Source organism: Chenopodium quinoa, unplaced genomic scaffold (assembly GCF_001683475.1).
Source record: "Chenopodium quinoa cultivar QQ74 unplaced genomic scaffold, ASM168347v1, whole genome shotgun sequence".
In the NCBI taxonomy this organism is placed as follows: Eukaryota; Viridiplantae; Streptophyta; class Magnoliopsida; order Caryophyllales; family Amaranthaceae; genus Chenopodium; species Chenopodium quinoa.
In genome coordinates, this window is record NW_018743033.1 from 794,522 (window position 1) to 814,594 (window position 20,073).

The window sequence follows — 20,073 nt, forward strand, 5'->3', positions numbered from 1 at the left end:
TATGACAATGCAACGGTTTGAAAAGTGTTGCTTTAGATTATGTAAGACAACAATATGTAAAATGTAGTTATTTATTTTACAAAAGACAACAATTATTTAAAATGTTGCCAAGAAAGATAACAACAATAAAATTGTTGCTTATGTAATAATTTTAAAAACGCTTTTTCAAGGTATCTAAGACAAGATTGTTTCATGAGTTTTCATTGTCTTACATAAGATAGGTTATTATTTAGAACATTCGTTTAAAAATAATAATAAATAGATTATTGCCAATAAGAACAAATTATTATCTATTCATAAAGGTGTGTATGACAACAATAGTTGATGATTAGAAAATAAAATTTAGCACCGGTAATTGTGGTCGGTGGATTTCACATTTCACAACAGCATTTTTTAAGCTAAATCAATGTAGAAAATACAACACATATGTAAAAGTTACTATTTTCATACGAGTAGAATTGATGGTAATTATACAGTACAAATAAATTTCAAAAGGCTAGCAGTCTTTGTATAAAAAAAAATTTAAAAATTAAATCTTTATATGCAAATTTTGGCACTGAACTTTGTTTGTTTTTTAAGCTATTTATAACATTTACTTGCAGTTTTTGTCCATCATCTCAGATTCTGGAATTCCTTTAGTAAATGTATTTCACAAAATTTAGTAAATATATTTCACAAAATTTATGTCTCACCTGTATTTAAAAGTTGCTTCATCCTTTTCTCACACCAGTTTGGCAGAAAAAAGTGCTTAATGAATGGGATCATGCAATCCATTTTGCATTATCTTCACAGTACACATTGATATCGACAAAATTTTGGTTTGAACTCACATTGGATTTTTTAGGTCATCACTCGTGATTTCGGAGGTGGAAAATCAATAAGCCTTTTCTTTAATGTTCCATTACCCAAAATATTTTTTGCAGAGACGGATCTTATGTGTGTTTGTTAATATGCTGATTTTGTTATTATAACAAAAGTCTTCATACGTGCCTTTCTTTGGCTTATCGGCAAGATTGAGTCCTTTGTTTATATTCCTTCCTTCCTTGTGCAGGCAATGGAGTTTGGTCTTATATATGGCATTTTGGAAACAAAGTATTGAGGATGCTGCGTATGACATGTTGCAACCATTTCATGGATGCACCTTTCTTATAGCTGTTGTACGAAGTATATTTCACTAGTAGTCCAATACTAATTTTGTTGCGTTGCAATCTCAGCTTAACTAACTAAGTTGCAACATTGTAATTGGAAGGGACATGGTTATTGTCCTTGTATATCTTCAAAGAATTCAATTTTTTTGAAAATCAAATTGTAATTATGGGCAAGTAATGTTCCAATTGAATTTGTTTTGTTAAACAAGAATCAAATTCTGATTCTAGCAGGAATGGTTTGCAATTAAAGAGTGAGAGGTGCAGATAATTTGTTGCTTGAACAAGATTTGGACTGGTATGACTGATAAAAAGTTTCTATAACAAGAAACTATTGCAATGATTTCCATCATGATAAACTATTGCAATAACAAGTCTATGTTCATAAATTATAGTTCAAGATGAGCCTTCTCATGGACGTCCACGTTCATAAACAAATCAATTTCAATCAATTTACAACCTTGTGCCAAACTAACAAGAACTTTAAGAAGTACAAAATGATCGCCTCCCTACAAACGGGAACCGACTTTCTTATTTTGGGGGTTGTGGGAGGAGATAACAATTCATGTATTTAAGGTTCTCCCTCCCCATAAGAATGTTGTGGTATAGTGTTAAGCCTACTCATACATCCATATAGTGTTCTGGCATGTTTGAAATGCTTCGCCTTTTATCTGACTTAAGCACTTCTGGTGTATATCATTATATGCTATGTACCTGAGAAAAGAGTAAAAGACAAATGTCAAGAAAATCAGAAACAATGCCTTATAGCATGTGAAGTAAAGCACAACTAGTCCATTCTCAAAATCTGAACATTCAATCAGCCATATGGTTGAATATTGAAAGTCTTGCTGATAGAGAAAATGTTTAATCTCAAGCCTTCACACATTATAACAACCATCAATAATTTTTCAAGTTATGAATAGCAGAACGCTTTGACGGGATAGAAAAAATTATTTTTGCTTATCTACTTATCATTACACAGAACAGGGTAGCCCTTTTCAGTTTCAGAATGTTTTAACAAGTAAAAAGATAATAGAACAAACAATTTACATATAAAAGACTTACCATAATTTTGGCCGTAGTGAATCTGTAAATGGCCTTGATTAAGGAGCCGTATTTCCTAAACTTCAAATTTCTCATATGCCTACAACAGATGAAGAAAGCCTCAATGTAAAACATCCACTGTAAATATATGGTCAAGCAGCAAGATCCAAGAAGCATAACTACAGAAAATAGGCCCTTACAATAATTTTTTATGTGACTTAATTAAGGAAATGCTTGTGCTGAATGCTGATTAATGCAGGCTTACTGAATTGTTGTTTAATGCAGGCTTACTGAATTGCTGATTAATGTATGCAGGCCACAAAACAAGTAAATAAATTAGTCATTGAATTGCTGCTTGAATTTGTTATGTGACTTAATTAAGGAAATATTTGGGCTGAATGCTGATTAATGCAGGCTTACCGGTATCATTGCATAGACGGGCACACAGTTCAATAGCATGATTGCCATATCGGTGTCTTTAGTTGAGACCTGAAGCAACATAGTGAGTTATATGTCTAAAAAGGGAGTGAAGAGCATGCATATCTAGTTTAAAGGTTAAGTAATGAAGAATTACTGTAATTTAAATTCATCTAAACTGTAAGCAAATCCCAACTTTCGAGTTAAAAAAATACAAAATAAAGAAAACAGTATGATTTTAAACCTGTAAGATTCTGAACTCTGAATTATTGTAATTTGAATTCATCTAAATAGGTAGCAACAGGGCATAAGTAGGCACTTCTTACCTTCAGCTACTCATGAGTTTCTTGAGAATCCTCCTAAGCATAAGTTTAGATGATACAAGTCATTATGAATACAATGAGATCGCAGAGAACCCGCCATAAAACTTTCAAGCGGTCTAGTAATTCAAGCTACTCAATCGTCTGGTCAGCATTGTGAGGATAGGAAAGCAAGATCAATTTCAGACCATAAGGTTTGAAAAATGTTGCTAGACCTTCAAAAAGTGCCTTGTGGAGCTTCTTTATAGCGTGTATCATCAAGCACATTGCAGCTCGGGGGTAGACAGGTTCAAGGTAGTTACTCAAGCAATATTTCCTACAGCATCAGACTGCCTTAGAACTGTAAATTGCAGAATTTTATGAGCCCATCAGGCAAGAATATAGCTCAGCTACTCAAAGTTTGCTAACTAAAATTTGCAGGATGCTCATAGCGGCTCTTATGCCTAAATTACATACAATGTTGAGCATGGAGAGATTAGATAAGAAATATGCATGTATTATCATAAGAACACAAATTTAACTCATATTAAATTACTTTCAAAAGCCAACAATTGAATATGCTACAACAATGTATGAAATCTGCAAACCCAGTACAAGTTACTCTAGATAATCAAGTTAACGAAATACCAAATAACGAACAGTTTAGTCGAATTGCCGGACTTACTTGTCTTTGTTTCTTCCTCGATCTACCCGCTGCTATTTTCAGGTTGCACCAAGATATTATTAGAAGATGGCAACAAACTATCTATATTTGATTCTTTACTCTCTTCAATCTACACCAACAAATTAAAAGTTGATACGGAGTATTAATTTAATCGAAATCAAAATCAAATTTGATGCTATTTAGGGGTTAATCTATTAGGAATAGGTGAGCGAAATTATGAGAGTTGGAATAACATAGGGGCAATTTGGTTTTGTTTGTTCGATTTTGAGGGAAAAATTAGTTGGGGTTTTTTATTTTTTGGGAAGAATTAGTTGAATATGGTTCTGTTTGTTCTACTTTGAAGGAAGAACTAAGTCTCTAACGAATTAGTTGGGGGTTAGTTAACTTTGTGATTTTTTTCTTCAATGATTAGTGATGTAATAATAATAATATAAAACAACAATATAATAATAATAATAATAATAATAATAATAATAATAATAATAATAATAATAATAATAATAATAATAATAATAATATGAATGAATCTATATCATTATCACATACTCATTTTTTAACAAAATTATTACATACTAGCTCATAATAAACTTAGGACCTGTTCTTTTCAAATTATTTTTAGTTCAGTTCAGTTCTAATAAGTTCCATTCAGTTCAATTCAGTTCAGTTCTTAATTTCCTTCTCTCATAAAATATTCAGTTTGGTTCAGTTCAGTTCAGCTTCAATAAGTTTAGTTCAGTTCGGTTCAGCTCAGTTCAGCCAATCAAAACAAACCCTTAGATTTTAGACTTAATTATTATTATTATTATTTTTAAACAAGACTTAATTATTACTAATGAGTAACATATTTGATTGAATTTGATTGAATTTCACATTTGTATAAAACTTAATGGTAAAACTCACTACGTAACTTTGTTTCTTTTTACTCTATATAGTAACTTGAATTTCACAATTGTGTTAAAAAGATTGTCATAATGGTCAAGGTTACCCTTTTGAACCACCTCGGTTTGGATCTGATCAATTTTGAGTCGAGACAATAACTATCGGGTCCATGTCAAATTTGGAAAAAGCCATCAATTTTGTATTAGTTAATGGTCAAATTGGAGTATTAGCTTAGGTTTAAACGAGTTTGAGTGGGTCTGTTTCGTATCAGTTGACTTTGGTCTCCTTGATTACATTTTTGCTGATTTCGATTCAATATTACATTTGTATAAAGTCAAATATTATTACAAACAAGACTCTATTATGTTCACCTTTATTCCATTTATTTTACAAAAAATAATCTCACATAAGCTTAGATAAAATTAATCATGATTTAGAACACGTAAAATAGTTTAGTAGGGTAACTTTTTTGCCAATTTTTAATGTAAATAACCAATGAAATAAGTTATATAAGTATATTATAGTTGCTTTTACTTACAAACCTTTTCTTTATTGGGTTACTTTTATACATATTGTGGTAACTTTTATTCATTATAGGGGTAACTTCTGATCACTTTAGGCTATCTTTATAATGGATGTACAATAATTATTGTACACCCGGTTTTTTTAAAAAAAAAAACGTTTGTGTGTATATATTAGGAGTAATATTGTACACCCATTTTTTTTTTTTTTAAGTTAGGGTTTGTTCTCATGACTGAACTGGACTTATTAGAGCTGAACTGAACTAAATTGAAATGAATATTTTATAAGAGAATGAAATTAGGAGTTAAACTGAACTTATTAGAGCTGAACTGAACTGGAAATAATCGTATGAGAACAGACCCTAACTAGTAATCATTTAGGACAATATCAATACGGATATACAAAATTTATTGTACACCTATTTTTTATTCGTTAAAATAAATATTTTTTTTTTGAAACAATTAAAATAAATAGTTTGATTTATTATTATTATTATTATTATTATTATTATTAGATTACCATCCAGAAACTAGCAAGTTGCTACCAATACCCATTTTAATTAATTCATTTTTTTTTAATCCAATAATTTCTTCGTCATAATCCAATAATAGATTACAACTTTGTTTCCTTAAGATATTTGTAATCCCACCCAAGTAAGATCCCCTAGTTTATTCCAAAAAGAAGAACCATTAGCTAGTAGTCCACATTTAGTTCTCAAAATAGAAAATAAGTTAAAAAATAAATAAATTAAAAAAAAAAAAAAAAAAAAAAAAAAAAAACCAAACCCCATCATCCTCAACAGGTCACTCCACCCTCATTTCCTCAACGCCTCAACTCTTCCTCAACGCCTCAACTCCATATTCTTCTCCAAACCCGCGAAATTGTAAATTATTTTTGGCTCCAAATTTTTTTGATCATGAATAAGCAGTTACTCCACTTTTCAGTGGTTGATCTTATTATACAACACAGTCATCATCTTAAAATCATCATATCCCCCAATCGGTTACTCTACTTACTCACCTTCTTTCTTTCTACTTAGGTGAGAGTTAATTAAGAGTATAGAGTATCTATTTCAATTCGTAATTAACTAGTTGCTTTTCTCTCTACTCACACTGCTTTCTTTGGATTTATGGTTGGCTAGTTGGGTTTGATGCCGGCGAAATCGTTGTTGTATTCTGAATTTCATGTAAGTCATCGTTACCCTTTCAATCTCTGAAGTGAATTTGGCATTTATAACTGGTTAATTTGATGTTGGATTTGATTTTTAGATGTAATATATTCTGGGTCGTCTTATTTTTGTAATTTAATATGATTATGGGTTAAGATGATTTTAATGGTTATGATTTACAAATAGCTCTGTATTTCTGTTGCTGCTTAGTGATTGACATGGACATTTGCACTTGTTAATATGAGTAGATGCATGACATCAGATAACGGGTGTGAGTTTTAGAGCGTTTTTTAGGGTGTTTTGCTGACACCCTCGAAAGCTAACGAGGCCATTTTTTGGGTGTCTTAGGAGGTGTTCGTGTGATTAGGCTGTCATCCCCTTAGTTTATCATTGATCATCTCTCTTATTACTTTCCAATGGCCACATTCACTACACTAGCAGCTATGAAGGGCAATCCAAAAATTCAAGCCATTTATTTGAGTCCAATTTTGATCAATCTTTGTGAATTTTACTATCTAGAGACTTATAGTACCTGAACCTGCTCTCTGAACATTGCAAAACCTCACCTTTCTCAATTTGATGCACAGTCCAGGTTGTTTATTAGGCTGTCCAGAATGTTACAGTTGCCAATCTGACCAAGCTCCAATGTGATCTTAACTTCAATTCATTCATCAATAATTAGTACATATAAGGTTCTGGAGTCTTGGGTTCTGAGATATATTCTGATTTGTTCACTATAGAAATCAATTATATTTTGTTTGTTCTACTTTAGTCTAAAAAATGTACCGAACAGAATTTGCCACTAAAATTTAAGTTAATAGAGGTTAGTTGTTAAGCTTTCAATCATGCTAACCCTTTTGTGAAATCAGCTAGATTATTAAACAGATGGTTATCCTTACTTGTTTTGTAACTTGAGCAGAAGAGTTTTAATTAGAAAAGATTTAAAAATTAAAGCATATTGAGGACTGTCAATTTTATTCCCTGATGTCTAGTTGTTACTGAACTGAGTAATTGCTGACAGATGCTAAGATATTTGTCCTAGGTCTAATTAACTTACAAACGAAATCACTAATGGTAGCTAGTGGGGTTGCTTACACTATGTGTGGGTTATATGCATCTGCACTAATTTTCCCGCCTCTCCTATGTTTCTGTCCAACATTTTTATTAGTAAACGATGTCGGCATGTCACATATGCTTAGTTTATGATAGAAAGGGATACCAGTATATCAAATTTGATATTAAAAAACCTAGATATATAATTGAATTTAGAATGAAAATTTAATGGAGAGTTTGCTTTATGAGTGCTTATATATAGCTATTGTTTGGTTGTATAATTCTTACTATTTATTTGTGCAAGCTTGCTTTATGAATGCGTGTATATATGTACTACCTCCGTTTTTTTTTATGTGCAACTTTTGCCATTTTAGTCCGTTCACTATTATGTGCAACTTTCCTTTTTCATTCTATTTTTGGTAAATAAAAACCCTGAAAATTACAAACTTACCCTTACTTAAAAATTCAGATTTTCTTAATGCTATTCTTATCTTATTTTAATCACAATAACTTTTTTATCTAATCTAAAATCATTAACCTAATTGTACCTTCTCCAAGACTACCTCCCCTCAGAAATTCATTCCAAATTTCTTCATCACCTCAGAAATCCCAAATTCCCCCAAATCTGCCATTTTCTCTCTCCTCTCTTCACTTCTCCTTCAATGGCGTCATCGTCGGTGACCTCCATTTTCTCTCTCCTCCTGATCTCCACCATCCTCTCGGCCGTCTCAACCCGTCCCGGCCTCCTTTTCCACCCCTGCAACACCCTCATCGTTTCCACCTACTCCTTCTCTTTCCTCCCTCAAAACCCTAACTCCGACCTCCCCAACAACCCCCATTTCATCGTCGTCTCCGCCGATCTCCGCCCTCTCCACCACCACCATTTCCGCCACCGTCGTTTCCTCCCTCTCATCGACAAAACCCAGAAACACGAATCCAAACCCGAACCCATCAATGAAAGACCCGAATTCTTGAACGAAAACTGGGTCTCTTGAACGACCCTTTTTCGAATGGTAACGCCTGCAAGTTTGTTCACGGCGCCGGCGGTGGTGGGTTCTCGGATACCGGTGATGATTCCGGCCCAATTGTTGCTCCCTATGACCACCGGCTTTCTCTCTTTCATCTTTGATTTTGATTTTCAGGGTTTTGATTTTGATTTTCTGGGTTTTGATTTTCTGGGTTAGAGGTGGGTTTGGGTGGTGGGGTGGTCTGGGTTAGGGTTGGGTCTTGGTGGCGTAGGTGGTGGGGTGGTCTAGGTTAGATGTGGGTCTAGGTGGTGGGGTAGTCTGGGTTAGATGTGGGTCTAGGTGGTCTGGGTTAGATCTGGGTTTTTTGGTTAGGGAGGGGGCTGCCGGAAAAAAGAAGGAAAGACGTGAGGGTGGTGGTGGTTTCGTGGGGTCGGTTGTGGTGGTGGTTTTGTGGGGGTGGTAGTGGTGGTGGTGAAGCCAGTGGCGGTGGTGGTGAAGCCGACAGTGGTGGTGGTGAAGGCGGCGGCGGTGGTGGTTGGTCTTGGTGGTGGCAATGGGTGGTTTGATTAATTATTCAAACATTCTCTCTCCACCTTAATTACATACTCTTATAATATATTAATCACCATTATACTTTCTTAATCTTTGCCCTTCAATCTTTTGCCTCGTGAACCGTTTTATGTGCCAAAGTTGCACATAAAAAAAAACGGAGGTAGTATATATAATTCTTTTTTTTCTTCTGTATAATTGGATTCATTTTCAAAATTATTTAGCTACAAGTATGACAAAGAAAAAATCCACTAAGCTTGGAGCTATAAGAGGTTCTGGTGATGAGCATCAAACTCATGAACCAAGAATGTCAGAATAGGCTGAGAATGGAAACAATTAGAAAAAATATGACAAGAATGGAAGAATTAGGTTTGAAGGAACAGGCTAAGTCACTGATGGCGCAAGTTCAAAATAATAGAGGCAATCAAAGTAAGAATAAAAAGAAAAATGTTTCGGGAGACGATGAGCTCTATAGGCCTAACCAAGATATGGAGCATGAGCTTGATTCGACCGATGAAGAGTTACCCATTCCACAGTCTAAAAGTAAAGACAAGTCCAATGCTATTCAATGGAAGGTAGTTTTTTCTAAGCTGTACATTTATAACTAAGCATGTCTCTATTCTTTACACATGTAATTCTATGCATCAAGATGATGTGTTGTGCTGCTATATATATGTCATAAGTGGGTTTAAAATTTAAAATATAGGTTTTAAATTGAGAATGGAACTCTATTATCTCATGCAAGTATATATGCAACTAGGAATAGATGTTTGAATGTTCTGATTTGCCATCAACTATGAACACGTATTGATTGAAAATTTGTCCAGTTCTCTACAGATTTAGTAAGTAGTAAGAAAAATGTCTTGGTGTGTTGTTGTTGCTTTATAATGTTGTTGTTGCCTATTGCTTTGCGGCTGTTGAAACTTTAATTCTACTGCTCTATTGTCATGAGTTGCTGCCCCCTTGCCTTGCTGACTGTACACTTGTTCTGCAATCTACTGCCAAATACTTCTCTAGAACTTAACACAAATTCTGCTCTGCGCTGTAAGCAGTTAAACTACAAGTTTCAATTTAGATTGAATGATTCATGATTGAGCTGTACTGTAATAATGTAATGTATGTTTTTTATTGTGATGTTCTGATTTTGATTACATTCATTAGTGATACCTTAATCCCAAATAAACTTGGATGGTTTGTCATGTCATTTGCAAAAGTGTGAAATTGTGTAAGCATTGTGCTAATAGCCTAGTCTTTGTCTGTCTTGATGCACATATACATTTTCTGTGAGACTCAACAGTCGCACACTCTTAAACTAACTCAATAGAAAGCACATACAAAACAAGAATAATCAGCAAGAACAAAGATTCGACAGCCAATGGATTGAAATATATTGATAGTTCAGTAACTTTAGGTTACTACTGCCCAAAGTATCTTAAGGATACAAAGCTCCAAATCTCCAATACAATAGTCTTCTCACAGAATTCTTGACAATGCAAAAACATTCTTATATATACAAGGCTTTTGTCCAACACAAAAGAGGCCGCCTTAATTCATTTTGTTTATCTCTATCTACTCTGATATGCTGCTCCAAGTTTTCTGCTCCACTAGTGAGTGTTGTTCCCCCTTCCTGCAGACTCCCCTCTTCCCCTACCCTTTGTCCTTCAACAATTAATTAAATTTGTTCCCTTGTGCTGCTGTGGTTTTCCTCTTCTCTGATATTGCAATAGAGGTTTGGGCTTGAGGTTTGGTGGCCCGTCAGTTTGGTGATATTTTCCTTGTATGCTCATATACCTAAAGATCAGCTCAAATTTGACCTCTTATGTCAATATGGTGTCTGAAACAGTAAAGAACACAATTCTCAAGGCTACTTGAAGCACATGCTTAGTTAGACATTAATGTTTAATTGCTTATAAATGCCCTTATGAATGTGTGGTCTATGATCAATTAATTGCTTATCAATTTAACAAGAGTTATGAAGTGTGAAACTTTTTTGTATAATGTTTGTACATACATATATTAGAGTATTGTATGTCTTTCTTTTTTCCATGTTTGTTCCCAATTTCAGATTCGTAAAATGAAGGCTCTGACTCGAAAAGCAGTGATGGCAAAATGTCGGCGAAATGTTGATTTGGCTTCTTCACATGGTGGCTCATCTACCCCTAATCATACATTACATCAGCATTATTCAACCACAAGAGAACCAGTTGAAATGCTCGGATTAGAAGTTGAACACTTAAATCATGACAAGAATGATAAAGAAAATGGCAAGCTATCGTTTGTATTTGTAATTAAAATTCTTTACCTACATGCTTGATAAGCCATTTTAACATTTGAATTTCTTTGCTCATTTTAGCTGAAAAGGATAAGCCTAGAAGAGGACCCACTATGTGCTACAAAGTCCATGGACGCAGCGAAGAAGAACGCTTGGAAATTACCTTGAATGAGCATGGACAACCTGTTGGTCCGGATGACAGTACATGCAATGAGTTCATTAGCTTCTTAGGAACAATAGCTCGAAAAGCAAATATCCTACCACTAACTGTCAAGAATTGGCCCATACTAAGGAACGAGAAGAAAGAAGAACTTTGGGATTATGTCTTGGTGAGTTACTTATTCAATTAAATAAATATGGTAGAAATGTTTTATAATTGCTTAACTTGTCCTATATGGTTTCTGCTATCATGTCAGAGTGTCATGTTAAACTTTCTTGATTGGCATATGTTATGTAAAAAAATAAACCCCAACTGTCATTATTGTTGTCGATCTGCCTACATGGTGTTCTGCTTGGCTGCCTGCTACTTTTTAAGATCAGTGACTTGTTTTGTAAGTGCTAGAATAGGTTCTAGACTTTCCGTGAGTTGTTTTCTTATGTTCTTGATTTGTGATTAAGATTAATTAATTGGCAGTGAGTTGTTTAACAGTTCCAATATGATCACTTTAGTATAACTTTTTTTTGTATTGTTGTAGAAACATTTTATTGTCCCAATTGAGGGAAAAAAAATGGGTTTTGCAAACCATTGGTGCTGCTTGGAGAAGGTACAAATGTTATTTAAAAAGAGTACACTTTCATAAATATGACAATGATAAAACAAGGATGATCAAACGACCAAAACTAGTCCCAAAAAATATGTTCCAAGACTTGTTAAAGATTTGGAATGATGTCAAATATGAGGTATTACATTTATACAAGTCTCTTATATTTCCCTGCCGTTATAGCAAATGTATATTTCTTGTCTTAAGAAAAATGTTATTCATTAGTTCACCGTCTTAATTTGTCAGGAACGATGTATGCAAAATAAAGAAAATCGGTTAGTTGGAAAGGAAAAAAACATTATGCTGCATACTTCAGGACCAAAGAGTTTTGCTAGGGTTCGATATAAGTGGGTGAGTTTGTTTGTTTGCTTGTTTACATTTCTCATCACTTTTATTATTGGTTTTATTTATGCATTAAAATGATTGACACTCATTACTCTTGTATAGAAAAAGGATAATAAAACAACAAAAAATCCTAGTTTAGCTCAAATGTTCATAGCAACACGCAAGGAGAAGCTAACAAAGCGAAAGCCCGGTGACCTAAGGGACAAATTGATGGTAAGATTCATTGTCATTTCATGTTAATTTTTTTGCATTTAATTTTGTCAATATTAATTTTTGTCCTTTATCTTGTAAAATATAGACTGAAATTGAGAAATTAGATTCAGAGGAGGAGGTTGAAAGTGTGATTTCAACTATTATTGGTTTTGATAACAAGAAAAAGTCTCGATTAAATTTTCATGGAAGAGGTGTTTCATCAACTCAATTAAAGCAGAAGGCCTTGATGAAGGAAGCTGAAGAAAAGCATGCTCAGGAGGCCAGGTTCAAGCTCTACAAAAAGATTATGAGGATAAAAGGCAACAAGATAGAAGGGAGATAGCATATGGTCTTAGCTCCATCCTTTCTCAAATTCAACAACAAAATCCACTAATGTCTTTTGATTTAAGTATGCTTGGCTCTTTATTTATTGATAATCAATCTGAGAAGGATGGTGGTAGTACAACAGAAATGCTTCGATTTCAATCTTCGGCTTCTACATCCAAGGTAAAACCCTTTTGATTTCTATATACGTAAAGTATAGATAGAAAAGTGGCCAAGGCTTTCAATTTTTTTCTCTCTCTTTTCATTTTTTTTTTTTTTGAGAGATACTAAGTTAAATATTTATCTATTTTATTTTATTTTTTGTACAGGGAGATGAACAAGAAGAAGATGAAGAAGGCTGCGAGTAAGAAGAAGAAGAATATGACTTTATGGCTCAATTTGAAGTTGCTTTAACCTTTTATTATTTCTTCTATTTCTTAGTTAGACTAATATTATGGCCTACAACATTCTACTAAACAATAGATTATTTAGATAGATTTGAGGTTGAAAACAAGTTGATAGTGTTTTGGTTGTACTGTTTTACTAATTAATTTTATAAGTTTGGGATTCTGTAGTCAAATGCTTATTACATGTTTTAATGTTCAACATTTTTCTAATATAACAAATTCAAAATAGTACGACACATTCTCACTCCTTTAATATAATATAGTAATATATTGCAATAGAAAACAAAAATAGCCGATTCATTGTAGTCATTTAATCTATATATAACAGTTTTCTAAATGTTGTCTTTAAAATATTTGGCAACACTTTTGTATTATTACTAGCAAATACAACATGTGAAAAGATTATTTAATACTATGACAAAAGGTAATAATTTTGAATCGTCTCCTAAGGTGGCAACAATTTTCATTTGTTGTCTTTGTAAAAATGTTGCCTTAGGTATTATTTTACCTTGGCTTTTAAAATTGTTGTCTTTGTACGAAAATGCGTTGCCTTATGAATAGACAATGGGGGCATAAACTACGCCTCATATGTGTTGCCTTAGATACCAGGCAACACTTTTTTAATATTAGGGAATGGTTTTTCATTGTTACCTTAGCTTCATTTTGTTGTAGTGTTGGCTTCGTCTTCTTAGAAACGCCGTCTTCGAGACATCACCACCAATTATGCAACTACTAGTAAGGCTAGGACTTATCTAAATAATTTGAGTACAAAAATACTTAACGGCACACAATCCGTATTTCGATTTACAAAAACACAAAACGGAACGCGATCCGTATTTACTATCCTAGTTGGGCCCCACTAGTTTCCATTTCGTAAAACCTGCATTAGAATATCTATTCCATTCATCCATTCACTAATGTGAACGACCCATGTATTTTACAAATAATTCAAGTAATAATTCAAAACGAGCGTAAAACTAGTTACTAACTTAGGTGGTTAATCCAACTAACGCGCCAGATTAAAACTAGTCAAAGTTGTTATTTGATCATGTAAATTAACGCAATAATAATAGCTTAAAACAATTAAAGAAGCTCCCACTAAATTCCACATCAACTTAATTAAAATTAATCCAATAAAAATTACTTAAGCCGGTTACCCCAAAATTTTGCCAAAAGTCTTGCAAATGCCGAGAAAAACCAAGGCCTAGCCTCGTTTTAATTAAAACGAAAAACCGCAAAATCGCAAAATTAATAGCCCCTTACGGCCAAGTGCCTAGAATCCAACCCACGAGGCTTGGTTTGCTAGGCACCAAGCCCCGAGCTGCCATGCGTGGGTGCTAGGGGTGTTAAAAAAAACCCGACCCGACTACCCGATGACCCGCAAATACCCGATGGGTAATTTCTCATTTTTTCCTTTTTTTCGGGTCGGGTACCCGACCCGCCAATATAGTCAATTCTTGGGTCGGGTCATGGGCCGTGAATTATTTTTCTCGGGTACCCGGTAATAAACAGAAGAAAAAAAATCCCTCCCTCAACTAAGCTCAGCCCACTTACCCACTCAATCAGCCTCTTAGGGGTTTTTTTTCACTCCCTCAAACAAAAAGAACGCATCCTTCCAATACTCTTCCTCTCTCTCTCTCTCTCTCTCTCTCTCTCTCTCCCTCTCTCTCTCTCTCTTCCTATATAAATTTTTATGTAGTTGTTGCTCAGTTGGTATGGATTCCAGAGGCGGAGGAGAAGGCATCAATGCGGTGGTGTTAGCAACTGTTAGATCTAGATTAATATTTAGATAGTGTTGGCTAGTGAGAAATATGAGGAGTACAAGATTTGAGTGTTTTTTAGGGAGTGTTGGCTAGGTTAATGGAAAGAGAAGATAAGAAATTTAGGGAGTGTTAGTTGAATAGTGGCGGTGAAGGTGAGATCTGAGTGTTTATAAGTAGGGCTGAGCAAAACTATCTGAAAATCCAAAAATCCGATAATCCGATCCGCATCCGATCTGAAAATTATGGATATTCGATCCGAAAAAATCGAATATCAGACCCATTGACAGGCTTATCAGTTTCTCACTCAATCATCGCTGCTTTGTCCTTACAATTAGCACTTCACTAGTTTTTCTCACTCAACCCACAACTCAACGACCTGTCGTTCTCAACCTTTGCAAGTTTGCGACTCCGCCTCACTTGAATTTGGTCAGATTGAAAAAACAAATGGAGGACTAATACTTCAATTTGGTATTGTTGTACAAATTGTCATGAGTATATACAAGTATATGGTAATTTCATGATTTGGGGTTTAATTCTCTTGAATATAAGTATAGTTTTATAACTTTATTATGTTCAAATTAGCTTGTAATAGTAAATACAAAGTAATATATATCATGTATGATAAATTGATGATGTAATCTTTCTAAGTTGATCTTTTATGAATTTTGATGTCATGAGATAATATGAATTCTGTTCAATTTTTATTTTTTGAAGATGTTTTTCTTTCAGTTAGTAAATTAATGTCAATTGGTAAAAAAAAAAATCAATTTCGGTTAGTGGATATTCGAAAATTTCGGATCGGATATTGGATATCAAATTTAAGAATTTTCGGATTCGGATATTAGATCTGAAATTGGATTTTAGATCGGATATCCGATCTGTGCTCATCCCTATTTTTAAGGGTTTGATGAAAAAAATGTAATGTAAATACAAATATTTCATTTCTTCCAATTCTTTGTAAATTCCAATTGGTTTGTATTATTGATTATTTATTTGCATGTTAGTTGTACTTAAATTCTTCTAATTGTGTGAAGTTTGGTGACAAATTGTTTAATATTTTTCACATTTCGTGTATCAAATTACTATCATACCGAATTTGGGTACCTTATGACCCGACCCGAGAAAATCGGGTACCCGAGTCTTTTGGGTCAGGTCATGGGCTTACTTTAAAACTACCCGAAGATCCAGGTACCCGCCTTTTCGGGTACCCAAAATTCCGGGTACCCGGATTTGAACACCCCTAGTGGGTGCTGCCTCGCACAACCACTGCTGCGCCAAGCCACGTGCTAGCGGCTAACAGGATCGTTTGCGAATTATCCTGGCCCTAGCACCGTGCTTGCAACACACGCAAGTGATGGCCTCAAAGGCCATGCTGCTGTGCGGGCTCTTGCTGCCTAGCAGCCGCATACCTCACCACACGCAAGCCTACTTTGCACCAAGCTGCTGCACCAAGGGAGCTGCTTGCACACACCAATGCACTAGCACGCGGCGCACTCTCGGCAGCCACATGTGGGCTGCGCAAGCAGCTTAGCTGGCCGAGAGAAATGCTCGAGGCTCCGTGCCTCAATTTTCTTGCTTGTGCCTCGGAATTTTATTCCGATTTTTTCGTGACATAAAAATTAATTCTAAATTATTTTTAGAATCAATATTGAGCAATATGAAAATAAAACAAGTCCAACTTAATTGAATTCAATTTTAGTGCACAAACCAAAATTAATTCAAGAACCATTCTTTAAATTATTTTTTGGCTTAACTTGATGCTACAAAATTGCGGGCTATTCTCACAATTAATTTAACCAACATAAATTAATAATGAGATTTGACAGAAGGAGTTGGAAAAATAAATACAATCATCCAATGAAATTTTTTTCCAAATTAACTTGTGTAAATTTTGAAAAATTACATTCTTCCAACATGAAGAGTAATCAAATTTCAATCACAAGTTTGAACATTTAAGATTTTAATCAACTCAAAAATGATTAAAACTAAAAATTAGTTCATTATGGAATTTAGAAAGTTAAGATCCAACCAAATAAACAATTAAAGATTGAATCTTTAATATTTTAGGGGCTTCAAAATTACATTTTCACCATAAACATTCACACTCCAAGCAATTAATTTGCAAAATGTGAAATTGCAAGTTTATATTAAAATAAGAGCTAACCAAATTAAACACCAATTATGACTTCATAAACATGCTTAAATAAGGGTTAAAATTTCAGAATATTAATAGTATAATCAAACACATAATCCGACAATTCCATGCCATAATTAATCAAGGTTTAAAGATTTAAAAAATTTCGTCAAAAACGAAAAACCCTTCGAAAAACCAATTTTTAGGTGGATTTTGGCTTCTGGAAGACCATTTTTAAATACAAAGTGGGTAAAATCTAATAAAAACGTCGATTCCATCCAAAATTCACTATTTTTGAGTCAAAATCGAAGTTCGTAATCCAAAATCAGAATAAATACGATTTTAATCCAATTAAAAACGAGCTCCTAATCTAATTAGGAAGCAAAATCAGAAATTTAAATCCATTTTAAATCACCTTAATTAATTCTTAGTTGTAAAATTAAATGCAAAAGGCTCTTATACCGCTTTTGAGTTTTCCGGTTTCCAACACCACACGGAAACAAAACTCGATAACCGGATCGCATGCATAATAATTACAACATAAATTAAAGCATGCAAAATAAACATAAACATAAGAGAAGAGAGATAATGCTCACCCTTGTAGCGTGCTTCGCTTAACCTCGAGCTCGGACTTGAAAGCTTCAAGTTCCGCAAGTGCGAGAACCTCCGACGGCTCACGCCCTCGCTACCAAACCGCACCGGTCCCTACCTCGAAGCTTAGTCAGGGCTAGACCAAAAATAACTTAGAGTTATTAGAACAAAGGTTTTCACTTCTTGGAGATCCCTTAAAATTTGCCAACTCAAGTGCCTTTCCCAAATTCCAAATGATTGGTATTTATAGGGAGTAGAGCTCAAGAATTCCCATCATTTTTCAATGTGCGATAGTTGGTAAAAAGGCAAAATAGAATTTAATTTAATTCCAAATTAAATTAAATAGCCAAATGAATCACCAAACGACAAGTGGCATGAGGAGAGCAAGGAGTTAGGTGAGGACCACTTTCCCCTTGCTCCCCAAGCAACCCCTAAAAAACCGGTCCTTACACATGCCCAATCACAGCACGCCAGCTAGTGCTCGGCCATGCGCACCAAGGCACACCCAACTGGTGGCATGATGCTTGGCTGGCCTGCCAGCATGGTTACGTGTGCGTGCAGCCTAGCAAGCATTCCACGCATGCATGCAGGTTGCTGCTGGGCGTGCTGGTCGCTCCTACCGCAAGCCCAACTTGCTTGTTGCTGTTGTGCTGCTTCCTCGCACAAGGGCCAGCGAGATATTGCTCCTGGCCTTGCTTGCGATGGTGCGAGGCTGGTGCGTTCGTAAAAACTCTATCGACTCATTTAATCCTTCGGATTAATTCGTCGCTTCAGTTCGGTTACACGATTGGGTGTGACCCGAAGGGATCAGTCAAGATTAAGTTGTAATATTAATCATTCGTTAATATTATTGATCAAAAGTGGCCTCTATCAATGAAAGCATGTGTAATATAATCCCAAGTAGCGATCTTCTCAGTGCCTATGGAAGAGAACCATTGTTGGCATATTGGTTCAAGAGAAATTAAGCTGGAAAAGCGAGGGAAAAACTTTCTTGTCAATCCCCTTGATCTCCATGATTGTCTCAAAGGCCCTCAAGTGGAAGTAAGGGTTGTCAGTAGCTTTAAATTTAGGAATGTCATTGGCAGAGAACTACTGCTGAAGAAGTTCCTTATCTACAGATACTCCTTTAAAGCTTATTCCAAAGTACTTGTAGTCATCGGAGATTTGACTCAAGCTATCCCCCATGCACTTGATGGTTTCAATGGTTACTTGCTTGTTAGGATCTTTGACTCGAGTGGTGAGTCCCTTGAGCATTTCAGCAAGTCCATTCACAGTTTCTTTAAGTTTCTCGAAATATTCTTAATTGGCCATTATTACGAACTTTCTTCTCTGTCGAATCGGTTTATCAAAGAGTAGTACTTGAACGAAAGTGTTGTCTTTGATTAAATGCCCTTCTCTCCTTGACCAAGTGCTGTAAAATTAAACCATTGACTCTTTTAATGACTTGACTCAAATTGACTCGTATTTTTATTGGGTTGGAAAAGCAAAAGAAATGGGTGCATATTTTGGGAATCAAAGTATGGGGATTAAATTAAGTTTTTTAAGCAATATGGTTTATGTTGGGAGGATAATATCTGACTTACCCCCCAAAACAAAGGGACGGAAAAACGCACACAAGACTCTAGACATGGTCATGGTGAAAAGACAAAGTGTGTGTATTGACTCGTGAGTGAAAGTGACATGTTCAAGACTCATGTGATGACCATGGGACTAAATATGTGATTAAACTCAAGCAAAGACTAATTTAAGACCTTGTTTGTACATAAAATCGGTTAATTATGGAAATTAGACTCGATATTAGGACTCGAAAAGGAAAACCGAACCATCGCGTGGCGATGGAACTGTTGCGGAAAGTCAGTTCTGTCGTGGCGCGACAAGGTTGCCGTGACGCGATAAACCTAACGTTCTACGGCACAAACTAAATTTTTGCACCAAAACAATGGAACGTCAATTTAATTTGTTTTCGGTAATCCTTTCGAAGGTATAAGCCTATAGTCTTGCTAACTTAAGTACATTTAGACTTCATAAGTTCAAATTAATTAACCAATTAATTAAGCATAGTCCTTTTTAGTCCTTGGTTAGTTCGTTAAGACTTTATTTACAAAGAAAACGAGTCAACAAAAAGGGTTAGTTCAATCACAAGTAAGGTATGCACAAGTAATAGATGCACAAGTAGTCAAATAGTTGCAATATGATGCAATGAGTTTGCAACCTAATCATGGCTCTAGTTCTCTAAAGGTCAAGAATTATGGTGTCCAAGATGGTCCATGGTTATGATTCCGGATGCATCGTGCGGAAGTCTTACCTTTGGAAGGGTTGGCACGATGGATGGGACCCCGCAAGTTAGACTTGCTTCCATGGTTTGGTGAATTCTCAAACTCGAATGCACCCATTGTTGCACGGAGTGTTCATTAGGGTGGATGGAGCGTGAATTCCCAGGGGCTAAGACCATATGTAGAACACATATGGGTTCAAAAAAATAGGAAAAACTCAATCAGGAAGTAGAACCGTCGAGACAGTACTAGAATCGGTCAAAGCAAGAACACAAACTCCTA

The 20,073-nt window shown here is 35.0% G+C and overlaps 1 protein-coding gene and 1 long non-coding RNA gene across 4 annotated transcripts; one reads left to right on the forward strand and one right to left on the reverse strand.

The window, feature by feature from the left end:
- Positions 1-1,507: 1,507 nt before the first annotated feature.
- On the reverse strand, positions 1,508-4,016 carry LOC110730520. Of its 2 annotated transcripts, none has more exons than XR_002513080.1 (6): positions 3,591-4,016; positions 2,933-3,242; positions 2,610-2,678; positions 2,390-2,487; positions 2,211-2,289; positions 1,508-1,859 (listed from the first exon to the last, which is right to left on the reverse strand). It is a non-coding gene; the product is annotated as an uncharacterized LOC110730520 (long non-coding RNA). The 2 variants fall into 2 exon arrangements; XR_002513079.1 differs by having other exon boundaries at positions 2,933-3,266.
- Positions 4,017-5,746: 1,730 nt separating this feature from the next.
- Positions 5,747-13,261, forward strand: LOC110730522. Of its 2 annotated transcripts, none has more exons than XM_021910320.1 (9): positions 5,747-6,030; positions 6,133-6,177; positions 8,954-9,304; positions 10,795-10,993; positions 11,083-11,330; positions 12,009-12,113; positions 12,210-12,320; positions 12,406-12,806; positions 12,953-13,261. In XM_021910320.1, the coding sequence occupies exons 3-8, from the start codon at positions 9,011-9,013 to the stop codon at positions 12,640-12,642; spliced, it is 1,194 nt and encodes a 397-aa protein (XP_021766012.1). In that variant the 5' UTR covers positions 5,747-6,030; positions 6,133-6,177; positions 8,954-9,010; the 3' UTR covers positions 12,643-12,806; positions 12,953-13,261. The 2 variants fall into 2 exon arrangements, with proteins under 2 accessions (XP_021766012.1, XP_021766013.1); XM_021910321.1 differs by having other exon boundaries at positions 10,795-10,873.
- The last annotated feature ends 6,812 nt before the right edge of the window (positions 13,262-20,073 follow it).

Bases quoted from the DNA above. Each gene is read 5' to 3' on its own strand.
- LOC110730522 (XM_021910320.1), top strand. From the start codon at position 9,011: ATGAGCATCAAACTCATGAACCAAGAATGTCAGAATAGGCTGAGAATG. The intron at 10,994-11,082 runs GCAAGCTATCGT...TGCTCATTTTAG, and splicing joins CAAGAATGATAAAGAAAATG to CTGAAAAGGATAAGCCTAGA. The intron at 12,114-12,209 runs GTGAGTTTGTTT...ACTCTTGTATAG, and splicing joins CTAGGGTTCGATATAAGTGG to AAAAAGGATAATAAAACAAC.